This window comes from Heterostelium album (assembly GCF_000004825.1).
Source record: "Heterostelium album PN500 unplaced genomic scaffold PPL_contig12, whole genome shotgun sequence".
Classification (NCBI taxonomy): Eukaryota; Evosea; class Eumycetozoa; order Acytosteliales; family Acytosteliaceae; genus Heterostelium; species Heterostelium album.
Genome location: NW_008805089.1, coordinates 753544 through 776504, shown reverse-complemented (window position 1 = coordinate 776504; position 22961 = coordinate 753544). Strand labels below are relative to the sequence as shown.

Sequence of the window (22961 nt, the reverse complement as noted above, 5' to 3'; positions counted from 1 at the left end):
TCTTTAAAAATAATTCTAATATTATTATTGATCTAAAGATTGGATATTGATTATTAATTTTAAATTAAATAGATATACAGATAATAAATAGAGATAAATATTTAAAAATATAAAATAAAATGATTGAATGTAGAAGCTGACTCCTTGGTTCAATATTTATATTGGATGGTTTCAGAAGAACAAGTAGATGGAAGATGTGTGATGAATTAGAAAATTAATTGCTACTTTCCAAACAACTTTTACCAAATTATAAATTATTTAAATTTAAATCAGCTGCAAATATTAAACAGCAAATAAAAACAAATATTGATAAAAGCGATAACATCATTTGCCAACCAAACATCACCATCCAAGTGCTCCTCACACCAAAAATGAAACAATAATTTCAACATCCAGCCGATCTTAAATGAAAACCAACCCAAAAATAGTGTACCAATATATGTAAAAAATAAATAGAAGATTGAATTCGAATCAAATTTCTACCACTTCAAGGAGTTATACAGATTTTGTTAAGCAAAAAAAAAAAAATTCTTTCCAATAGTTGTAGTAGTGTTATCATGTGTTAAATTTATTATAAAAAAATAAAATTTATTGGTAAGTGGGAGCTAAAATTGATGATGGTGTTGTGTGATTGAACTATTATTATTTTTATTGGTTTCACTTTAATCATGAATTTATCACCTGATGAATGAACACCATATTAATTAAATGTGTTTAATAACACACACCACATCTAATCACATCAAAAATAAAAAAGAAAATTTAATTTATCACCCACTGATTGAATAAGTTTAGAGTTCTAACACTTTTTGTTTTATTTATTTAGTTCTACAATAAAGGAGGTCCTTCAAATCTTATCGTGTTTAAACTGCCAACTACAACAAAAGCAAATATATATTTTTTTTATATCTTAAAACTATTCCGAATTTTGGTACTTTTAAATAATTTAATTTTATCCAATCAAGATTGCTTCAGTTGAAACTCAAAATTCAGTTTTTTTTTTATCCCAAATAAAAATTGCCTAGTTTTATTCATTGGTTACAATTTATCTATGATGGTATGAAACTCTTTGGTGAAGCTGTATGAAAAAGTGGCAAAAAGATAGATATTTTTTGTCGATTCCGAACCAATAAGTTATTGAACAATAATCATAGAGTGACTTTTACTTTGATTTGGTGTTGGAAAAGTAAGAACTGATATGGTTCTGTTCTTTTTAAATCTTTCTTTTTTTTTTATTAAAAAAAATTTGATTTTTTTTCTTCTAACAAACGACAGATAAAAATATTTGTGGTTAACCATTAAGTACAAAGCGTAATGAATATAGGTTCTTTTTATATATTTTTAATACCAATATTCTTTTTTAACAAAGAATTTTGAAAAAGCAAAAACAACTGCATGTGTACACACTAAGGATCGATTTAAAATGTTGTTTGTATATACACCCATCGCACCTTGATTACTTCTAACATCGAATGTGCAAGTGATTTCATCCATTACCTGTGATAACTCTTTTTCTCCTGCTATCAATGGCTCCATTACTTTGGTTGGTAGTTCATATCTTGAAGTTGATGCAATACCTTTATTACCCTTTTCATTGTTTAATAAATAAATGAAAATAATAATTAATTAATTATTAAACCAACACAAAGATCATCTATTGATATATATCACTTACTTTTCTATCTACAATTACTACCCAAGTAAACTCAAACCAATGATCACCGACTTTATTAACACCACCTTCAATTCCTATTCCATATTGTACTTCAGAGTCATCGGTCGATTGTGACAAAGCAGATTTTGCACGATGTACAGCTCCCTCGATGGTTTCGTCATCGGTCATTGGTTGTGCTCGTACACAAGAGACCACAGCAACAGGAATTACTTTGTGTATTGTTGTATCATTTGGCCATATCAAACTCAACGCGTCTTCAACTGCCTTTACTTTTGCTTTGTTTGTAGTTCCAACTGCAACAACTACCATCGCTCCTATTAATATCTAATTGTTGATAAAGATTTGAATTGATTTGCAAAGATCAGTAATACACCAAAAAAAAAAAAACAAAAAAAAAAAACGAAACGAAATTATTCCATATTTTTAAAAAAAAAAATAATATAATTTAAATGTACAATCACAGAGAATAAACAAAATGATATCATTTTGCCTATGTTATTCAATTAAAAATTATAGAATAAAATGATCAAAAGTCAGTTAATCAAGATTATCTAAAAAAAAATCATTATTAGATTGATCAATGAAATAATCCCATTATTCACCCAAAAAAACATTTAATTTTTTTTTTAATTAAATTCAAATTTTATAGTAAAAAATAAACCAATGATGATCTGATTTTGGGCAGATTTGATAGATTAATTTAATCACCCAACCTATTTAATTTATTCTTCCCATTTTTTTCACTTTTAAGAATGGTGGTTTTTCATGTATTCTAGAAAAATTGTTTGATTTTTGTTTGAATATAATCAGGGAGGTAAACAATTGTTATTCTTCTTTACATTCTTTTAATTGATCATTTTTAGGAGTAAAATCATTTAAATAATTATTAAACTTTTTTTTTTTTTTGTACATTTTAAAATTTAATCACATTTTGTAAATTAATCACAGTCCTGTCATATATATATATTTGTAAATAATGTTAAACTAATGACAGATCAGAGACAACTTTACCTTTTATAAACAACTTTAAAAATACATATATAATTGTACATAGTTAAATTTTTTTATTATCATCTCTCTATCTCTCACAAAAATTTTTACATAATCACACACTCTATCTCTATCTGACTGTTGACCACTAACTCACTCAAAACACAACCACCAATTCAAAGATAAACACAAAGCTCGCTAAATAACATTTAAAAACAATAAAAACACAAATATTGTGTTGGTTTAACTTTTGTGTTTTGTTTACATCATCTTTCATTTTATATTTTTATTTACTAATAATATAAATATATATTTATATTCTCCATCTTTTATCAAATTCTTATTTTTTTTTATATTTATAAACTGAATAACATACATTATAAATAAATTTAGAGATACAAGATAATCATATTGATTTTGGACAAAACTAAAAATAATAATAATAATAAAAATGTTAATTAAATCTCAGTTGGGAGAAGATAAAAGAAGATTCAGACTCAAGGAAGCTAGCTTTCCATGTCTATGCTTTACAATTTCATCGCTATATTGTCTCTCTAGTGACTCAATATACACAATATCCTATTTAGATGATGAAAATGAGTATGTTACCTTGGCGTCAACAGAGGATCTCAAAGAAGCTCACTCAATATCGCCCACAATGATAAAAATATTAAGTATGTCATATAAACTATAAAAATCTATCATCTTTTTCGATTTTATTAATTAAATATAAATTTTATATCTTTAGTTATCAAGTGTGATATAAATAGAAATAGTAATAATAATATTAATAATAATAGTAATATATCTGATATTAATAACTGTAATAATGTAAATAGTAACAATACAAACAATAATAGTAATAATAATAATAGTCAAAATAGAAAAGCTGGAAATATTGAAGATATTGCATTGTCAATGCTGTCAAATGATAAGATTGTTTCCAGCATTAATTCACTATTGTCAAATACTTTGACAGATTATTTACCATCCATTATAAACACAACAATTCCCTATACAATTCCAATTCTTGTTTCAACAATTTCCAATATGAAAAAGAATGGTATGATATCGATTAAATTTAATACTACCATTAAGTTCCATTTCTTACAATTTTCTTTAATTATTCAGGTGATAGCGATCCACTTTGTTTAGATGTACCAATAAGCTCAAGGGAAAAGAGATTCTCTTGTTCTGCCGAAGAGAAGTTTTTAGAGCCACTACGATCATCTCAGACCCTGTTGAATGGAAGTGGTGTTATCACCTCACTCAACGGACTAAACAACAACTTTAATAATATCATAAACAACAATAGTCATAGCTCAATACTATCACATTCACTACCTGTATATTCACAAACACCAACATCATCTATTCAACCGGCTGCAGAAGTCACTGTATCATCGAACCAAACCAACTCCTCACCTCTCAAAGACTCTACTCAAGATTTGATTCTACCTCCACCACCATCTGCCACACCATCGGCCACTTCCTACCGAAAATCCAGTTCACCGATCCCATTTTTGTTTGGAAGCAGAAACGACAATCAAGTGGTACCAGAGTCTAGCTTCAGACCTATCTCACCAGTCACCACAGAACTCATCAATCAAACCGCTACTGAAAATTCATCACCCAATAGAAAGAGAACTACTTCGCTAAAGACTTTTTTCACCTCTATTCTCAGCAGTTCATCCAGTATCTCAAACAACAACAATAATAATAACAATAATATAAGTAGTAATAGTAATACTATCAACACAAATACCATCAGTAATGGAACTATTGCTGAAGAGCCAAGCACTCCAAAGCAACAGACCCAATCCAGTGATAACCCATTCATTAATCAACCTACCCTTGAACAAATTGTTTCTTAACTATATATTTCGAGTTATAAATACACAATCTTTATAATCTATAATAAATTTATTGGAAAGGACTTAAAAGTACATTCTAGTATATTCTTTACATCAAATACATATCCTTTACCCAAAAATCAATAATAATATTATTATTTTAAACTCTTATTATGAGTCTAAGTTTGAAAATATATGTTATAATTTGTTTAAAGTACAACGGTGTGACATCTTGATATTTATTGTTGCTCTAATTCCTATTATTAAATTGTTTAATATCTATATCTTTTTGATTATAAATAAAATTTTATTATTATAGTTATTTATATATTAGTTTATAAAGTTAATCTAAATGAAAATTGTTTGTTGTTGTTGTTGTAGTAGATGTATTATTATTATTATTATTATTGTTGTTGTTTCCTTCACGGTTCTGTCTATCGTTTTCATATTCTTTATCATCAGTCTTTAATTCATATCTACAAACTGGGCAGCTGTTATGCATTTCTAGCCATGGTACTATACAGTTGGGATGATATATATGAGTGCAAGGTAGCTCAAGGTAGTCTTGTCCCAATTCAAACTCTTCCTTACAAACGGAACAATCGAGTTTCTTGTCTACAATAGCTTGATTGACTTTGTCTTTTTTTAATTTATTAATTTCATCCTTTGATGCTGGTGGTGTTCCCTTTCTATTTAATTGATTAGTAAAAAAAAATAAACAGACATCAGTAAAAAGTTGTCAACAGGTAAGTAGTATGATCATCATCATCATCATCATAATAATGAAATAATTACTTTTGTGATGCTTGGAATAGTTGATTTAGCAGACCTTGCCAGTCTTGTCCAACGAAATAGTCACCAGGATTACCAACATAACCTGGTCCTCCCATAAATATGTTCATAGGTTGTACTCCTGTCCCTGCAGTAAGTGATTGTATAAAACTATAGTAATTAAATAAAAAACAACATGTTAATATACAAACATACATTAGATTGTATGATTTCTACAGAATGTTAATAACAATAATAATTACTTGAACATCATTTGATCAAAGTCTGCTGGTGATTGATTTTGTGGCTGATTGAAAATCGAGTTGAACATTGATGTCAACTCTTGTGGTACTGGTGGTGAAACACCGGGGGTTGTTCTTGCTGGTCCACCAAGAGAATTTCTAGGGAATGAGAATGAGAATGTCTGTGAGAATCCTGGTTGTTGTGGTCGTGTTTGTCTGTTTGGCATATCATTGGTTGGAGGTGTAGTCATAGGCACTGTAAAAGGACCAAATATATTGGAGAATAGTTGATCTGCACTTGTATAGTTTGGCATCGATTGTTGTTGTTGACGCTGTTGTTGTTGTTGCTGTTGTTGTTGTTGTGGATAATCAGCTGGATCAACTTCCTCTACAAAGTCAGAGTCACAGTCAGGACATACCAATTCCTCACTATTTTCTATATCTATATACTTCTTACATTGGTGACACCAAAAGTGTGGTTGTCGGCTGCTCATTTTTCTTTACTATCTTTCTTTCCTCTTCTTCTTTCTCTTAGCTTTAGTTTGTTTTAAATTGAAAATTGACTGACCTAAACCAACCAAGCAAACTAATGAAAGTAAACAAAGAAACTATCTGTCAATCTAAGTATCTATGTTTCTTTATTGATATTGAACGAACAATAAGAATAAACAAATAGAGATTTCGATGAAATTATAGAGAATTTCAAATTAAATTGACTTTTTTCAATATTTTTAATTAATTTTATTTTTTTGAACAGACTTCAAAAGTTTGTTATGCAAGAAAAAATTAAAAAAATAATAATGATAATGTATGTTTAAAAAAGTAAAGTATTTAAATAAATAAAGAAAATTCAGGCTGTTGAATAATGTTTGAATCGATGTCAGTAAAACAGTCAACACACCAAGTCAAGATTCATTCACTCATTTTTTTTTTAATATTATTTTTTTTTAATATTATTTATTTTTTTGTTAAAAGAATTAAAATGACTTGAAAAGTAAAGATAAAAAGAATATGAAAAAAAAAACAATTTAATCTTTCATTGTAAATCAAATATTTTTAATTTATCAAGTTTTTTTTAATAAAAACTAATTTCAATGATGAACATGCAAAACATTTAAGACTAAAAAAGTAATAGATACAACCAATTTATTACATGAATAATCTTTTTTTTTTTATTGTGTTTTTTATAATCACCTTCACATAACACATTTTTTTATTATTATTATTATGAATAATGAGTTTAATATTTAAATAACAAATTTGGTGTTGAAACAAAAAAATAATTAAATGAAACATTAACTATGAATAGAAATAAATAAATAAAATGTATAATAATAACAATGATAGTAATATTATGACAGAAAATAATAATCAGATAAATAATAATAATGATTATGGTGATGATGTTAATAGGAAACAAATGTCAGGACAACAATCAAAGCATGGTCATAGAATAGTGTTACATCGGATTATTCGGAGAATAAAGAGAATAATTACTTGTGGCTGCCTTAGATCATCAGATAAAAACATTGATTACGGTGAACACCGCAATAATCCACGTAGAAAATCAGAAGCCTCCACAAGAGATGCCTTTGATAAACGAAGAGCTCCAAACACCACTGGTGATATTGAAATGGTCAACAGAAACCATCTGACATTTAACAATAACAATGCTGACTATCCAGTATCTACATCGGACAACACCAACGTTGTCATTCCAACTGCCAAAAATATAAAATACCTAAAGGAACGAACCGACAGTGAATTGTACCTCGGTCAACTAAATCAAATGGAATCGAAATATCAACGTGAGAAACGATTGTCAAATGGACATCCATCCACTGACATCTCTCTACAATATGCAATTGCATTATCACATTCAGAAAAACACGATACCAGAGCTAAATCATTTCCAATTTTATTAGGTAAAACAAATTTATAATATTTATTCAAATTTTAATTACTCATAATATTTATCTTTTAATCAAACAGATCTTTTAAAAGAAGATAATGAAAATAAGAATTATTTAATGAATTTAGGTACATCTTATTTTAAGGATGAAAAGTATCAGATGGCACTGGAGTGTGCAGAGCGAATCCTTCGAATGAATCCATTGGATAGTGAAGCAATGTCATTAAAGTATCTGGCGCTGAATGGAATTGAATATCAGAAAGTTGACGAGCCACCTCTAACTATGAACGGTACAAAAGATACAGATATACCAAAACTATCTCCTTCAATTAAACATCAGATTATCGTAGAAGATGCATTGGAAACAAGTAACAAAGATATCGATGGTGATAATGATTCAACATCTGATTCATCAACCAGTACTGAATCTGATTGATAAGATTAATTTAAATAAAATAAAATATAAAAACAAATATATTTAATATTTTAAATTAAAAAGTAAAAGTTTAAATACAAAGTTTTTAATTGAATTTTAATTGATTATATTGGTTATTGGACGTCTTTGTTACAATTATATAGTGATGATTTAAATTAATGAATAAGATTTGAGATTACAGTATTAATTAATTAATTGTTGATTGATTGATTGGTTGGTTGGTAATCTTATTTATGTTGATTTGATTTGGTTGATTGAATTTTGATAATTATATTATATGTACTGATGTTGTGATTCTGAATTGAATTGAAATTTTAACCATTTTACATTTCCCTTTTTTTTTTTTTTAATTTATAATCTCTGTATGATCCATAATAATATTTTCCTGTTTCCTCTTATCGACCGTAAGATCAAAATATTCATTACTTAAAAATCAATTTGGAATTTAGTTTTGGTGTCGTCGTCATCACCATCATTATCGCTATCATTGGCATCGGAATCATCTGAATAAGAACTCAAATCGCTCTCTGATTCACTGTCTTCCTGTTGTGAGTTTTTAGTTGCGTATTTATTTACAAATTCTATAATAGTAATAATGATTGTATTGTCAATTATTAGTATGGAGATTGGTATTATTGCTTTGTGCTGTATGATGATACATTACCCTTTACTTTTTGTTTATATTTCTCAGGCTCTTTAAGTAACATTGATGCAGCTTCACCATTCAATGGATCGGTTGGGTTGGGATATAACAAAAGTTGTGGAAGGAATACCTCGAATATATTGATAAGATCAAACATTGGACTCCAAGTCTGATTAATTACATCTAAACAAACTGACCCCGATCTATTTATAGAATAAAAGAATTAGTTCTATGACAAAAAATAGAGTATAGCTATTTGATTATATTGATTGATACATACGCTAAATCTACATTTGGATGGTATATCTTATTTAAAAATCCAATGGAAGGTGATTTGTAAGGGTAGTTGGGAGGTAATTCAACTCTGACCTTCCATGTGCCACCAAAGTAAGGGCTATCTTTAGGTCCATAAAAAGTGACGGTGAATTCTGCCATTGAATCGGTAGATATCGTAACCTCATAGTTACTCATCATCCTAGATAATAATAATAATAGATTGTTGTTGTAAACGATTATCACACTGTTAGCCAACTCAAACTCTATTGTAATGTTGAATAAAGACCTTTAATACTTACAATTTAGTGAGATCTAGATCTCTTCTTCTATTTGGTGATGACATTCTATATAAAATAAATACTATATGATAATAAACTATTTAAATACTATAAATATACGATATATATGAAATTTAAAACTATTTTATTTGTACAATGTTGATAATGATAATATATATATTAGAGTTACTTTACAAAACAATAAAAAACAATTACTTTTAATCGTATTAAAAAAAAAAGTGAAAATTAAAAAAAAAAAGACTTTTTATAAAAAAAATTAAAATTAAAAAGGAATAAGGATTTTACTCTTTGCTCTGCTCTTTGATTGGATTGTAATTAAACTAATAATATTGATAGTTTTTGGATGTAATAACAAACAATAATAGTGTAATAACAAGTATTAATAATAATGATAATGATGATAGTAGGGAATATTTTAAATCTATATACAACGTTGATCAAATGGGAATTACAAAAATAAAAACTTTTAAATTTACAAATATAGCTAATTAATTGAATTGATTTGAATGATTAATAAAAGTAACTTGAAATTGAATTGAATTTATACAATATAGAACAAAATTGAAATACTTTTAAAGTAAAAAATAAATTAATTATTATACAAATAATTTTTTGTTTGTTAAGAAAAATCATTTTTTTTTAATTTTATTTTTTATTTTTTGATTTTTTATGTTTTTTATTTTTTTTAAAAAGTGATAACGTTTTTCTTATAGCTCCAAGTTTTATTGAATTCAATTCAACAATAACTGACTTATCTATAGCTTTACAGTAGATGGATAAAAAACTAACAAAATTTTTGATATCAATAATTTCAAAAAAAAACAAATAAATAAATAAAATTTATAAAATTTATTCTGAATGTAAATTCCATGTTCAAGAAGTCATTAATTTCTTCATTCTTGCTATTTTATTAAAATAGAATAATATGATTTCAGAACTAGCCATTTAGATATTTTTTAATTCTTATTCTTTAATAACTTTAAAGTAGATATAAAATTCTTACAAACCATTTCCCCCCAGATTAGAACGTTAATGAGCCGCCCCCTTTTTTTTTATTTTTCATCAGGAAATTTCAAAAGAAAGGTAAAAAGAATGATAGTGTGTAATCGATCAAACATCCAATGTTTTATGATTTTTTAGTAAAGTGGTTTGAAGCACAGCAAACGAACTTTGATCAAAAAATGTCACTTTAAAAAAAAATTAGTAAAAAAAACATAATTTTATCCAAAAAATACTGGCTTGTTGAAATCACGGAGTTTAATATTTAAACTGTTAATATTTATTCAATTGTATTGTATAAAAAATATTTGTTTTAAAATAGGCATACATTTAGTTTAGTTTGTAACTAATCAACTTTTTTTAAAGTATCAATATTTTTTTATAAAAATAGTTTTTTATAGAATTATAAAATTGTATCACTATATATAAAATGAAATTACTATTGTTAATTTCATTAGTAACAATTTGTTTACTTTCATCATGTATCATTGATGCAAAGATGATCAGACATCAACGTCGTGTCAATGGAGACGCGAAAGGACAGAGTGATGGAAAATCACGTGACCACACTCAATACAAGAATAAGTTGGAGCGTCTCATGCAAGCTAGATCCACTCCACTCAAACACCAATTCGATAACCCAGAATCATACGAAGTTCTTCCAGGAACCATGCCAGGTTTGTCAGTAGATATCGATATCACTCACTATGCTGGTTACATCACAATCAATCAAACCACAAATGCCAACCTTTTCTTCTGGTTCATCCAAGCCAACGCTACCAACCCATTGGAATTGCCATTTTTAGTTTGGATCAATGGTGGTCCAGGTATGTAGTTAAAACATATTATTCAAGAAAGTAAATAATTTACTTACTTTATTATTATTATTATTATTATTATTATTATTATTTTCTACCTATTCAAATCAATAGGTTGTTCATCAATGGATGGTCTTTTCATTGAGAATGGTCCATTCCGTTTGGCTAATGTAAGTGGTGAATATGTTGTAAATATTAATCCATCTTCATGGCACAACGTTGCCAATGTCTTGTACATTGACGAGCCAGTTGGAACTGGTTTATCCTATGTCTTGGATCCATCTGGATATGTCCGTGACGATTCAGATTTAGAGTTGGATTTCTACATTTTCCTCCAGGAATTCTTTGGAATTTTCAGCAACTATTCCACATTGCCATTGTTCATGTCTGGTGAATCATTTGCCGGTCATTATCTCCCAATCTACAGTAGCTACATCCTGGAAGTCAATGCCGCTATTGCCAACAAATCAGTTCAAACTGACGATATCATTTTGAATCTCCAAGGTCTTTTAATTGGTAACGGATGGACTCACCCAATTACCCAATACGACTCATACGCCAAGATGGGATATGCTTCCGGTATCATCTCTCTCGACCAATACAATGCTTACCAACCATTGGTTGCCGCATGTCAAGCTCAAATCAAGAATGGTGTTTATGACTCTGACGAATGTGACAATGTTCTTGGAACACTCTCTGACGATTCTGGTTCAAACACAACCACCCAAGTCAATGTCTATGACTACCGTCTCTATGATTCCAGTGGTGGTGTTAATTGGCCAGTTGGAATCAACGACGAACAAGCCTATCTCAGTCTCCAAACTGTTCGTAATGCATGCCATGTTTATGATGCACCAGTCGAATGGGCTGAATGTAATGGTACCGCCTCCCAATTCTTAGTCAATACTGATGAGAGTACACTTCACTTGTTCCCATATATGCTTTCCAATTTGAGAGTACTCGTTTACAACGGTCAGTTTGATATCATCTGTAACCATGTTGGTACTCAAGAGTATTTGAATGCCATGGAATGGAATGGTACTGAAGAGTGGAATGCCGCTCAACGTTATACCTGGACTATTGAAGATTCCAACGGAAACTTGGAGACTGCAGGATATGTAAAAGGACCAGTACAAAATCTTACATTCCTTTTGGTATTAGGTGGCAGTCACATGGTGCCAATGGACGTCCCACAGTACGCTTTGGGTATGGTTGCTACATTCCTCAAGAACCAATCCTATGAATACACTGAGCAGACCATCGGTGCCCCAACACCAACTCCATCCAAAGTCATCACATCACCTTTGACTCAAACCGCCTGGATCTTGATTATCTTTGCTGCTTTCGCTGTTGGTATTATCATTGGTTTGTCTGTTGTCATTTTCTATTTCAGATCAAAGTTCGCATACACCAGAATTAACTAAACTTCTCAACTCCCCCTCCCAAAAATAAATAATTTATTTAAAAATTTCAAATCAAGTATTTTATTTTTTGTTATTCTAAAACTATTTTCTTATATTTTTATTTTATTAATTAAATTTTCAAAATAAATCCAGCTGGGATATGTAAAGGATCTCTATATCTATTCATATAGAATCGAATGGATTGAGTGATTGGATCGAATTTACTATAACCAATTTTCTTTTCAATCTTATATGTATCGGAAGGATCCTTTAAAATAATACAATAAACTCTGTCTGCAACCAACTCGATATTGAAACCATGTCCATATTGCAACTCTCCAGTGTTGAAACGAGCATAGAGTGGACCATTTTCATTGTCATATCTAATTTCACCAGAGATTCCAGGCAAATATGGCTCATCTTCATCAATCAATCCATTTTGATTTACATCGTGCCATGTGATTACGGAGACAGGATATTTATTCTCTTTAAAACCCGCAAAGTATCGGAATACACGACCACGTTCGTTGGTAGTAGTTTGTGGATTAAGATCGAAACAATATGAACCATTGGGATAGAGCATATTGTTGGAGCTGAGGACCGGACTAAACTTGTGAAGTGTAGAGTCTTTAATAGTGATACAATATTGAGCTTCTCGCAAAGCAGGAATAATAAACGATTCCTCTCCGTACATTGTTCTGAAATGTGCGATTTGTTTATCAGACTTGGTTAGAAACACTTCCAAACCATCGATTAGATGCTCGCCATCGTCAAACTCGCCATTTTCGTTGGTATCCAAATAGACATGACCAATTACTCTGTATTGTACATAGTATTGTCCATTTCCAACCGGTGGAATATAGACTGATAATACAATATCTGGATACAAAGTAAAATATAATACCAATAATCCAGAAACTACAATGAATAGATTATTATAAAATTTCATTTAAAAATAATAATAATTTTCTCCAAATATTTAAAAAAAAAAAAAAATTTAATATAAATAATTTAATGGAAATGAATAAAAAGGTAATAAAATTATATTTTAAGAAGTATTCCACTGGTCGGATGGTTGGTTTGATTTTTTTTTTTTTTTTTTGTTAAAAGGAGATACACCATGATGTTTCGATATATGGATACTAAATACCACCATTTTTTATTTTTAAAGTATAATCAAAATTTGTCATGTTTAAAATTGACTTTGGAAATTGCTAATCCATCAACACCTTCTAGATACTTTAAAATAAGATCTTAAATAAAATCGTACGACTCTGTATTTTTGTTTAAGATATATTTGTGTGTGTGTGGTAAACACATATCTTTGGAAATTCTTTGCTGATATTAAAAAAAAAAAAAAGTAAACAAATAATCCCCACATACCAACATTTATGATAACAATATCGGATTAAGAGAACTTACCTATCTATTACAATAATAAAATCAAATAGAGATAAAAATATCTGTTTTTTGATATACATCTAATATCTATCTATCTATCAATCTTGTAATGTAATATTTTTTTGCAGCATTTTGTGTGTAATAATACAATTTATTTATTTAAATATTATATGATATTTGTTTGTTTCTATAAATTTATATTCCTGATGTAATTTGATTTGTGTTGAATTGTTGATTAAGAAGAATTAGTTAAAATACATTCTTTAAACCAAAAAAAAAAAAAATAGTTGAATAATAAACTATAAAAAAACAAAATGATTTATTAATTAGTAAACTTTAATGATTAGTTTATCGATATTTGTTTAATATTGATAATACATACTATTGATTTGATAAGATTCTGAAAAAAAGAAATAAATAAACAAAAGCTATTTTATAATTATTATATTATAATGATTTAATTTATAAACCAGCTCTCTTTCTTCTTCTTTCCTCTCTTTCTTGTTCGAGACGTTTTGTTTCCTCGGCAAGCTCTCTATCTTTTCTTTCACGTTCGAGTTTACGATCTTCGATTCTTTTCTTTCTTTCCTCTTCAATTCTCTTTTCTTCCTCTTCAAGTTCTTTCTTCTTGGCTTCACGTTCACGTCTACGTTGTTCATAGTAGTCTTCACGTGAGATGGATGAGCTGTCAGTTGTGGTGGTTGCAGATGTTGATGTTGATGATGATGATGATGACGATGTTGAGGTTAACGATGGACTCTTTACACCAGGTGAACTATCAATGGAGGATGGTGTCGATGACTCGCTCTCCTTTCTTCTCTCTTCACGTTGTCTACGTCTCGCTTCCTTATCCTCTTCGAGTCTCTTCTTTTCCTCTTCAATCTCACGCTCGATTTGTTCTCTTCTCTTTCTACGCTCTTCCTCACGCTTCTCTTTGGCGAGTTCATATTCATCGAGTGCCTTGGCAGTTTCTTTCTCTTTCTGCAATCTTTCGCGCTCCTTTGCTTCTTTCTCTTGTTTGAGTTTCTCGAGTTCCTCTTTCTCCTTGTCTTCACGCTCTTTTCTTCTGGCTTCACGCTGTCTGTTGACCTCTTCACGTTCTCTCTCTCTGTCCTCACGTTCTTTTTGCTCTTTATCTCTTTGTTCCTTCTCCTTTAGCTCTCTTTCTCTTCTTCTGGCTTCACGTTCCTTCTCTCTCTCTTCACGTTCTCTTTCTTCCTTCTCTCTCTGTTCTTTCTCTTTTTGTTCTCTTTCTTTCTTTCTTGCCTCACGTTCACGCTCACGCTCTTCTCTTTCTCTTTCCTCCTTCTCTTTCTGTTCTTTCTCTTTTTGCTCACGCTCTCTCTTCTTAGCATCTCTTTCCTTTTCTTTGGCTTCTCTTTCCTTGTCTTCCTTATCCTTCTCTTCTCTCTCCTTGGCTTCTCTCTCTCTTCTTCTAATCTCTCTGGTATCTATAATCTTTTCAGCGACGGCCAAACGTTCTCTGACTTCCTCACGCTCTCTAATCTCACGTTCACGATCCAACTCTTCTTGCATCTCTCTCTGTTCTTTCTCTTTGAGTTGTCTCTCTTTCTTGAGTGCCTCCTTTGCTTCTCTTTCTTGTTGTAATTGCTTCTCGTTCAGCTCTCTCTCTCTTTGCTCTTGTCTGGCTTGTCTTTCGAGTGCCTCTCTTTCCTGTGCCTCTTTCTCGAGTTTCTCTTTCTCTTCCTTCTCCTTCTCTCTTGCCAAACGTTTCTCTCTTTCTCTTAGTGCGAGTAGTTCTGCCTCTCTCTCCTTCTCTTCCTTTTCCAGTTTCTCTTTGAGTTCTCTCTCCTTTTGTCTCTGTTCCTTCTCTCTTTCTCTCTCCTTTTGTCTCTCTTCCTTCTCGCGTTCCTTCTCCTTGAGTTCTCTGTCCTCCTTTTCCTTGGCTTCCTTTCTGGCATTCTCTCTTTCCTTTCTTCTCTTTTCCAACTCTTTCTCTTCTTTCTCCAGTTGATACTTGGTTCTTTCTCTCTCTGACATTTCCTCGAGTCTCTTGGCTTCCTCTTCGTCCTCTTTCTTCTTTCTTTCGGTAGCTTCCAACTCGTCTTTTTCTCTCTGTTGTCTATCTTGTTCTTCCTTTTGTTTTGCTTCCTCTTCTTTTTGTTTTTGCAACTCTAATAGTTTAGCTGTATCCTCTTGTGTCTCCATTGCTTGATCGACAGACTCTGATTTAACAAAAGTAGAATCATTATTATTATTGTTGTTGCTGTTGCTGCTGCTATTACTATCGGCAGTATCATCTCCATTGATAGCCATTTGATTGAATCTGGCAATCTCACCAGACAATGTAGATTGACTCATACGCTTGCTGTTTCTATCGAGATGCTTACGCTCTCTTCTCTCTTGTTCCTCTTCTTTTCTCTTCTTCTCGAGCTCCTCCATCTCTTTGATTCTCTTTTTCAAGTCGTTAGCAGAGCCAGACTTGTCGACACTTCCAATTGGAATACCACTTTGTTGTTGACGGAATCTGGATACCTCTTCTTTCTTTCTTGCTTCTTCCTCTTCTTCTTGACGACGTCTGATACGTGCGTCTTCCTCGAGCTGCTTTCTACGCTCGGCACGTTGTTTCTCTTCTTCTGCACGCTTGGCAGCCAATGCTGGATCCAGAGTTGGCTTGGCATGTCCAGCTGGCTTGGCAGAACCACCACCCGGTGACATTGGAGTACCCAACTTGGTTTTAATTCCCTTCTTTTCACGCTCCTTAATTAACAACTGAGTCAGCTGCTCACTGTTGAGATCCTGTATACTGATACTGATACCTTGTTTCTTGTATGGAGAGTCTGGTGAAACTGGATAAGCTTTCTTGAAATGATGATACAACTCTGATAGATATGTCATTATACTTCTTCGATCTAATCCTCCATCCATTAATACTACAAATTAATGATTAAAAGGTTAGTTAGTGAATGTAATTGTTTGGAAATCCAATTTTTGTTTTTTCAAAAAAAAAAACATACAAAAGTCTGGATCCAATAAATCTGGAACACCTAGTTTCAAGGCAGTGACAAAAGCCAATTCTAAATTATTACGTCTATTCGATGCGTTCAACTCATCATATTTAAATAGTTTATCACCTTCATAAGAGTGAACTAATGCACAAAATGCTAATCCTAAATTGTTTGTTTGATTGATAGTTAGAGTTTGAAGAGATGTGTGTAACTACCTAATATTGTGATCATAAACACATACCATCACCCCAACTATCAGTGAAATTCTGAACTTTTACACCTGGATATCCATTAGTTCTCAACTGAGCCCAAAGAAGCAATGCTTCTTGTCCTGTTTTAACTGACATATTATAATTCTAATTAAAAATACACTGATTTTGTTTTTTTTATTTAATTTTCCTGTTGTTTTTTTGTTTAAAAATTTAATTAATTTAATTCTTTGGAAAAATATATTGATAAAGCTTAATGATGAAATAGAATTGATTGAAAATGAGATAGAGAAATACTGGTATTTGATTATAATTATAAAAAAATGATTATATTAATTTGAGATAAAAATAAATAATAGACTGGCTGAGTGAGTAAGTAGAAGTAGTAGGTGGTGGCAATCAACTATCAAAATTGTATGATATGATATGATAATTTTATATTGAGATTTTACAACTTGCTTAGAATGGTTAAGTTTTGTTGTTTGTTTAACAAATTGATTGATGATTGATCCGGATGCTATTGGTGTTGTTACTCTTATCAATCACTCTACAAACATCATGCATTCACACACATATCAATGGAATAAAATTGATTGATGATTGGGTGTGCATTGTTTATATATTTCATTTTTATTTTTTTAGCAGTGTTGTGTGTGTTTATTTCTGGCGGCAACACAACAAAAAATTGTGTAGGCGAGTGGGTTGGTGTTATTGTTATTTTTGTTGTTATCGTTTTGGAAAATAGGATGAGTTTTAACACATATGTATATTGTTATTTGATCATGATCAGATTTTATATGGCTTATAATTATTCTTCTTTCGGTATTGAGTGATTGATGATTGACTGAGTTTAGTGATGTGTTGGATCTACAAACTAAAGTTTAAAGTAATTTTTGGAGACATGACTAAAACAAAAATAAAATAAGAGTGAAAAAAAAACAATAATATGGCTTGTTGTTTAAAAATGAATATTACTTTAAAAAACTAAATAGACTTTAATATATAGCAAAGTAACTTTGTGATGATTCCCTTGTTGTTTTCTTCTGCTGTTAAAAGATTAATATTACAATTGTTCTGTTATAAATAAAGTTGTAAGTAACAATGTTGTTGTGCTTATGACTAAAGATAAAAAACAAAAACACCTTGCTGAACCAAAATGAAAAAAATTAATCACAGTGTAAAAAAAAAAATTAAAAATTAAAAGAAAATGGGTTTTCGAAACGATTGTTGGCAAATTATAATAATCATCCAAAAAAAGAACCCAAAAAATAAAAATAATAATAATTGTTGCTAATATATCTAATGAGAAAAGTGTGAAGTCGATCATATTTAATCATAATTTAAAAAATATTAAAAATGTAACAAACCAATTGATTTGACAAAGAAGTGCTATTATTTTGAAAGTTCTCAAAAATAACATATAAAATGAATTTCACACCAATTAAAAATCCTTTTTCTTTGCGATTTATGTAGGTATAAGGTTAATTTAAGGAAAAAGATTTACATTGTTTTCAAAGATAATCAATCATTCACTCTCCAAAAAAAAAGTCAACAAACTAATTTTCTTGAAAAATTTACAAAAAAAAAAATTTTGATACCAAAACAACTCAAAGGTCAATGTTGAATGTTGTTTCACTAGATAAAATAGAGTAGATCAATTTAAACAAGTTGTTTATCATTTATTTATTTATAAAGATTTAAAAAAAATGACAAGTATGTTTTATTTTTTTTTTTAAAAGAGAATTTGAATGTTTTTAATATACAATATTCTAATTGATAAATATTTATTTTTTTGATCAAAAAAATAATAGGAGGTAATCAAAGAGAAATCGATAGAAAGAGATCGGAGGCCAGAAAAGCATCGGGACCAAAGAAAGGTATGGAGGGTAGCATGGTTGATAGAAAAGAGAGGTAAGTTGTTAGTTTAGAACAATCAATGAAATCAATGAATCAATGAAAATAAAGATAGATGATGTAACCATTTTATTTTTATTGTTATTTTTTTCTTTTTTTTATTATTGTATTTGTTATTATCATTATTACAGAGACAGATTGGCAGTATTAGAAAAACAAAAAGCATTTGATGACCGAAAAAAGAAAGAGGAGGAAGATGCTGCAGCCAAATTAAAGAAGTGATCGAATCGCATCTAGATTATATTATTAAAAACAAACAAAGAAAGCTACCACAATCATCAGCAAACACAGATCTGTAAACAAACAATGTAAAATTTAAAACAAAACAAACCAAAACAACGAACCAACAGCCTTTATATATTAAATCTAATATATTAACCTATTGAATGATATTGCGATATCATTGCCCCTCTTCCAATATTATTAAGAAGTAATAATAAAAACTATATTATTGAATGATTATTACAAATTAATAACTACTATCACACCTATATATATATATATATATATATATAGAAATATTAAAGTATTAATTTCTTTATTTTTTTTTACTATTTTAATAATAATAATAACTCAAATAATATATTTGAGTTATTTATTAAATATTTTATTATATTTCGAGTTTTATATGTATATGTTTTAATTTCATTGAAATTGGTACCTAAGTAGAATGAATGAACTGAATGATTGATTGATTTGAATGATTTGGGATTAATTAAATTTGATTTGATTTGATTTGTAATATATATTGGTTTTGTTTTCTTTTTTTTTTTAAAAAAAACTATAGTTTTGATTAATTATTGTATCAATGTATTAATATCAGGAGATGCTTGAGAAGGAGGTGAACTTGGTGTTTGAGCGGATGATGGTGACGAAAAACCTTCGGTGACAAAGGAGTTGAGTGGAGTGTTTCCAGTTGGTGGATTGGTGGTTGGTGTATTGACGATATTGCTACTGCTGCTACCAACAGAGGTGTTGGAGGCACTGAGTTCTTTCTTCTTTTGGTTCTTGAGGTAGGTATTGACATGTGTTCTGACTTGATGGTGGTTTCTAGATTTGACGTGCGCAGCAATAGAGTGGTAATCTTTGATTCCAAACTTTGCAACCGCTTCCAAAAACAGTTGGTGTTCCTCTTGTGTCCAGTGGGAGGTCTTCTCTTTGACTTTACCCTTTTTATCGACTTTTTGTGTGGCTGGTGTTGTTGTGTTGGGTGGAGACGATGGCTGTTTCAGATGGATTGCTGCCGGTACCGATTGTTGAGGTGGTTGGAGTGGTTGTTGTTGCTGTTGGAGTGGTAGTGGTTGTTGTCCTGGCTGTGCTTGTGACATCTGCATTAACTGTTGTTGCTGTTGCTGTTGTTGTAGCTGTTGTTGCATTATAAGTTGTTGGATAATGAGTTGTTGTTGTTGTGGAGGTGATGTTAGAATCTGTTGGAGGTAGTTGGCATGGTCTGTAAAGCTCTTCAGCTGAACCTGGAATTGTGTGTATTGCTGTTGTTGTTGTGGTTGCCATGGTTGTGGAATAGCTTGGAATTGTGTGAGCATCTGAGTGACATTTTGTATTTGATTCTTTGAATTTTGAAGTTGATCTTGGAAATTCTTTATGTGTTGGTTGAATATATTGACTGGGATTGCTTGTTGTGTAGGTTGTTGCATATAAACAGGTTGTTGTTGTTGAGATAGTTGTTGTTGTTGTTGTTGCTGTTGATTTACTTGTTGAGGAGTAGTTGATTGTTGTTCAATATGTAGTTGTTGTTGTTGTGGTTGTGCTTGTACTTGTTGTTGTTGTTGTGCTTGTTGTAGTTGTGCTTGTGTATTTTGTAGTTGTTGACTGAGTTGTGCTTGTTGTTGTTGGAGTTGATTCATTGCGAGTTGGTATTGATTGTGTGAGTTTTGCATGTTAGTGATCTGTGCTTGTATTTGTGGAGTAATAGGAACTTGTGCGTAGTAGTTATTGAGTTCTCGAAGTTGAATAGCTTGTTGTTGTTGCTGTTGTTGTAAATGTTGATATTTCTGAGGTATTGAATTAAGTTGTTGCTGCAAAAGTACTATCTGTTGTTGAAGCTGGGCAACCAGTGATTGTGTTTGAGCTTGTTGTTGTTGTTGTTGTTGAGCTGGTTGTTGTTGTTGTTGTGGGATGGGAGATGGCTGTTGAGGTTGTTGTTGTTGGTAGTTTGGCGATGGTTGTTGTTGAGTCGGCTGTTGCATTGGTGAAGGTTGTTGTTGCTGTTGAATGGGTGATTGTATTGGTGAGTGGCTATTTGGTTGCTGAACGGATTGTCCGATGTTTGCCATTGGCTTATTTACCATCATCGACTGTTGTACGAGTGGCGAGTTTTGTTGCACTACAGTATTGGTCGTGGTGGTTTGTTGTTGCTGTTGATGTGGTGAGTGTATTTGGTGAGGTGATGCAAGTTGTGCTTGTTGTTGATTGACTGGTGGTGACATTGCATTGGGTTGTGGTTGAGGTTGTTGTTGTTGGTATATAGGTTGTTGCTGTTGTTGTGGTAACTGTCCTGGATATCCTTGTTGTTGTTGTGGTTTCTGAGCAACAGGACTATTATTAGCTTGTGGTTGGCCAAGTTGCTGTGGATTGGGTTGTTGTTGTTGTTGTTGTTGGTTAGGTTGTTGCTGATAATAATAAGGAACAGGTGTATTTGGTTGCGGGGATGTTTGATTTAGCATTGCTTGTTGTTGTTGTTGGTTAGGTTGTTGTTGTTGTGGTGATTGCATTTCCTGTGGTTGGTTAGGTTGTTGTTGTTGTTGTTGTTGTCCCACCATCTGTTGTTGAGTTGGAATGGCATGTTGTTGTTGTTGTTGTTGCTGTGGTTGTGTTTGTGAAACCATATTATTGGGTTTCATGTGAAGAGCTGCATTACCTGTGTTTACCACTGGTGATCCATAGGTAGGTGATTGTTGGTTAGGTTGTTGCTGTTGCTGTTGCTGAGGATTAGTTTGTTGTTGTGTTGGATTCTGTTGCATTGGTTGCTGTTGAGCAACTTGACCATTCAATAGTGGAGGTGTATTTGGCTGTGGTACTTGTTGTTGTTGTTGTGGTTGCTGTTGCTGTGAAGCTTGAGCTTGTTGTTGTTGCCCTGTATTAGCACCACCCTTCTGTGTAGCTATAGCTTGCAATGATAGATTGTTTTGCTATTTAATAAAACAGACATGATCATTAGATTAATATTTATAAAAAAGTATATCAATTATTATATAATAATAATAACATACATGTTGTTTTTGAGATTCAGCAACAGTTGCAAGTGTAACTAGATTGTTTTGTAACTTTATTTGATATCTATTCATTTCATAATAATTAAAAAATAATCAAGAGATTAATTAATACAGCTATAATAAAAACAATAATAATAATAATATTAAGATTGATGTTGTTAATTTAAACACATACCCAACGCAATCTTGTAATCTATTTGAATTCTGATTCTCCAATATAGTAGAAATAAGAATTTGGTTCTCCTCTAATATCTATTTATTATTGTTGAATGTTAATATTAGTTTTAATTAATTAATAAGCTAAGTCGGAATATTACTTACTTTTTTAACAGCTTCTTGTGTGTATATTGTATTTGCTTTTGCTGGTGCAGGAGCATTTGAGGTTGTTGTTGTAGTAGATGATAGTGATGGTGAAGGTGTCATCACATTATTTGCAATTGTATTCATTACTTTTTCTTTTATTAAATATATGTATATATATATTTTTAAATTAAAAAAAACAAATATTACCTATTTAAAATAAAAATATATTATAATGACTGTTGATAATCTAATTGATAACAATTGGTTGAAATAATAATAATAACAACAATACGATCTACTTTATTATATTAAAAATGAATGAACTAAACTGTTGATTGACTTAATAAAAAAATAAAAATAAAAAAACAAAAATGATACAACGATATTAAAAATGATGATAAAAATTAAGATATAAGTTAAGATATAATTATGTGATTATGATATGTATGATGATGTGAAAAGGCAATCAATCAATCAATCAAACAGGGAAAAAAAAAAAAAAAAACAAAAATTAGAATGTTAGAAAAAAAAAACACACAAATTTATAAAATAATTTAAACAAATAATTGAAATAAAAGTGAGTTGAAAAATGAAGAAAATCTTGACAAAACAAGA

General features: G+C 30.5%; 10 protein-coding genes across 10 annotated transcripts; 4 read left to right on the top strand and 6 right to left on the bottom strand.

Moving 5' to 3' along the window:
* Positions 1-1341: 1341 nt before the first annotated feature.
* PPL_05545 (inosine/xanthosine triphosphatase) lies at positions 1342-2942 on the bottom strand (the record flags this gene model as incomplete). The annotated part of the gene is made up of 3 exons (XM_020576424.1): positions 1342-1587; positions 1676-1999; positions 2931-2942. The coding sequence occupies 3 exons, from the start codon at positions 2940-2942 to the stop codon at positions 1342-1344; spliced, it is 582 nt and encodes a 193-aa protein (XP_020433673.1).
* A 174-nt stretch (positions 2943-3116) lies between these two features.
* Positions 3117-4539, top strand: PPL_05544 (uncharacterized protein; the record flags this gene model as incomplete). The annotated part of the gene is made up of 3 exons (XM_020576423.1): positions 3117-3339; positions 3414-3728; positions 3797-4539. The coding sequence occupies 3 exons, from the start codon at positions 3117-3119 to the stop codon at positions 4537-4539; spliced, it is 1281 nt and encodes a 426-aa protein (XP_020433672.1).
* Positions 4540-4861: 322 nt separating this feature from the next.
* Positions 4862-6025, bottom strand: PPL_05543 (uncharacterized protein; the record flags this gene model as incomplete). The annotated part of the gene is made up of 3 exons (XM_020576422.1): positions 4862-5207; positions 5314-5460; positions 5553-6025. 3 exons carry the CDS (start codon positions 6023-6025, stop codon positions 4862-4864), a joined length of 966 nt encoding a protein of 321 aa, XP_020433671.1.
* Positions 6026-6855: 830 nt separating this feature from the next.
* On the top strand, positions 6856-7879 carry PPL_05542 (uncharacterized protein; the record flags this gene model as incomplete). The annotated part of the gene is made up of 2 exons (XM_020576421.1): positions 6856-7456; positions 7524-7879. 2 exons carry the CDS (start codon positions 6856-6858, stop codon positions 7877-7879), a joined length of 957 nt encoding a protein of 318 aa, XP_020433670.1.
* Positions 7880-8305: 426 nt separating this feature from the next.
* Positions 8306-9141, bottom strand: PPL_05541 (uncharacterized protein; the record flags this gene model as incomplete). The annotated part of the gene is made up of 4 exons (XM_020576420.1): positions 8306-8460; positions 8544-8725; positions 8803-8997; positions 9098-9141. The coding sequence occupies 4 exons, from the start codon at positions 9139-9141 to the stop codon at positions 8306-8308; spliced, it is 576 nt and encodes a 191-aa protein (XP_020433669.1).
* Positions 9142-10526: 1385 nt separating this feature from the next.
* PPL_05540 (S10 family peptidase) lies at positions 10527-12338 on the top strand (the record flags this gene model as incomplete). The annotated part of the gene is made up of 2 exons (XM_020576419.1): positions 10527-10923; positions 11029-12338. The coding sequence occupies 2 exons, from the start codon at positions 10527-10529 to the stop codon at positions 12336-12338; spliced, it is 1707 nt and encodes a 568-aa protein (XP_020433668.1).
* Positions 12339-12447: 109 nt separating this feature from the next.
* PPL_05539 (uncharacterized protein) lies at positions 12448-13266 on the bottom strand (the record flags this gene model as incomplete). Its single annotated transcript, XM_020576418.1, has 1 exon — positions 12448-13266. One exon carries the CDS (start codon positions 13264-13266, stop codon positions 12448-12450), a length of 819 nt encoding a protein of 272 aa, XP_020433667.1.
* A 914-nt stretch (positions 13267-14180) lies between these two features.
* Positions 14181-17034, bottom strand: PPL_05538 (calponin domain-containing protein; the record flags this gene model as incomplete). Its single annotated transcript, XM_020576417.1, has 3 exons — positions 14181-16612; positions 16697-16849; positions 16929-17034. The coding sequence occupies 3 exons, from the start codon at positions 17032-17034 to the stop codon at positions 14181-14183; spliced, it is 2691 nt and encodes an 896-aa protein (XP_020433666.1).
* Positions 17035-18602: 1568 nt separating this feature from the next.
* PPL_05537 (uncharacterized protein) lies at positions 18603-19032 on the top strand (the record flags this gene model as incomplete). The annotated part of the gene is made up of 3 exons (XM_020576416.1): positions 18603-18609; positions 18708-18807; positions 18942-19032. The coding sequence occupies 3 exons, from the start codon at positions 18603-18605 to the stop codon at positions 19030-19032; spliced, it is 198 nt and encodes a 65-aa protein (XP_020433665.1).
* Positions 19033-19607: 575 nt separating this feature from the next.
* On the bottom strand, positions 19608-22490 carry PPL_05536 (uncharacterized protein; the record flags this gene model as incomplete). The annotated part of the gene is made up of 4 exons (XM_020576415.1): positions 19608-21959; positions 22041-22107; positions 22219-22295; positions 22365-22490. 4 exons carry the CDS (start codon positions 22488-22490, stop codon positions 19608-19610), a joined length of 2622 nt encoding a protein of 873 aa, XP_020433664.1.
* Between the last annotated feature and the right edge of the window lie 471 nt (positions 22491-22961).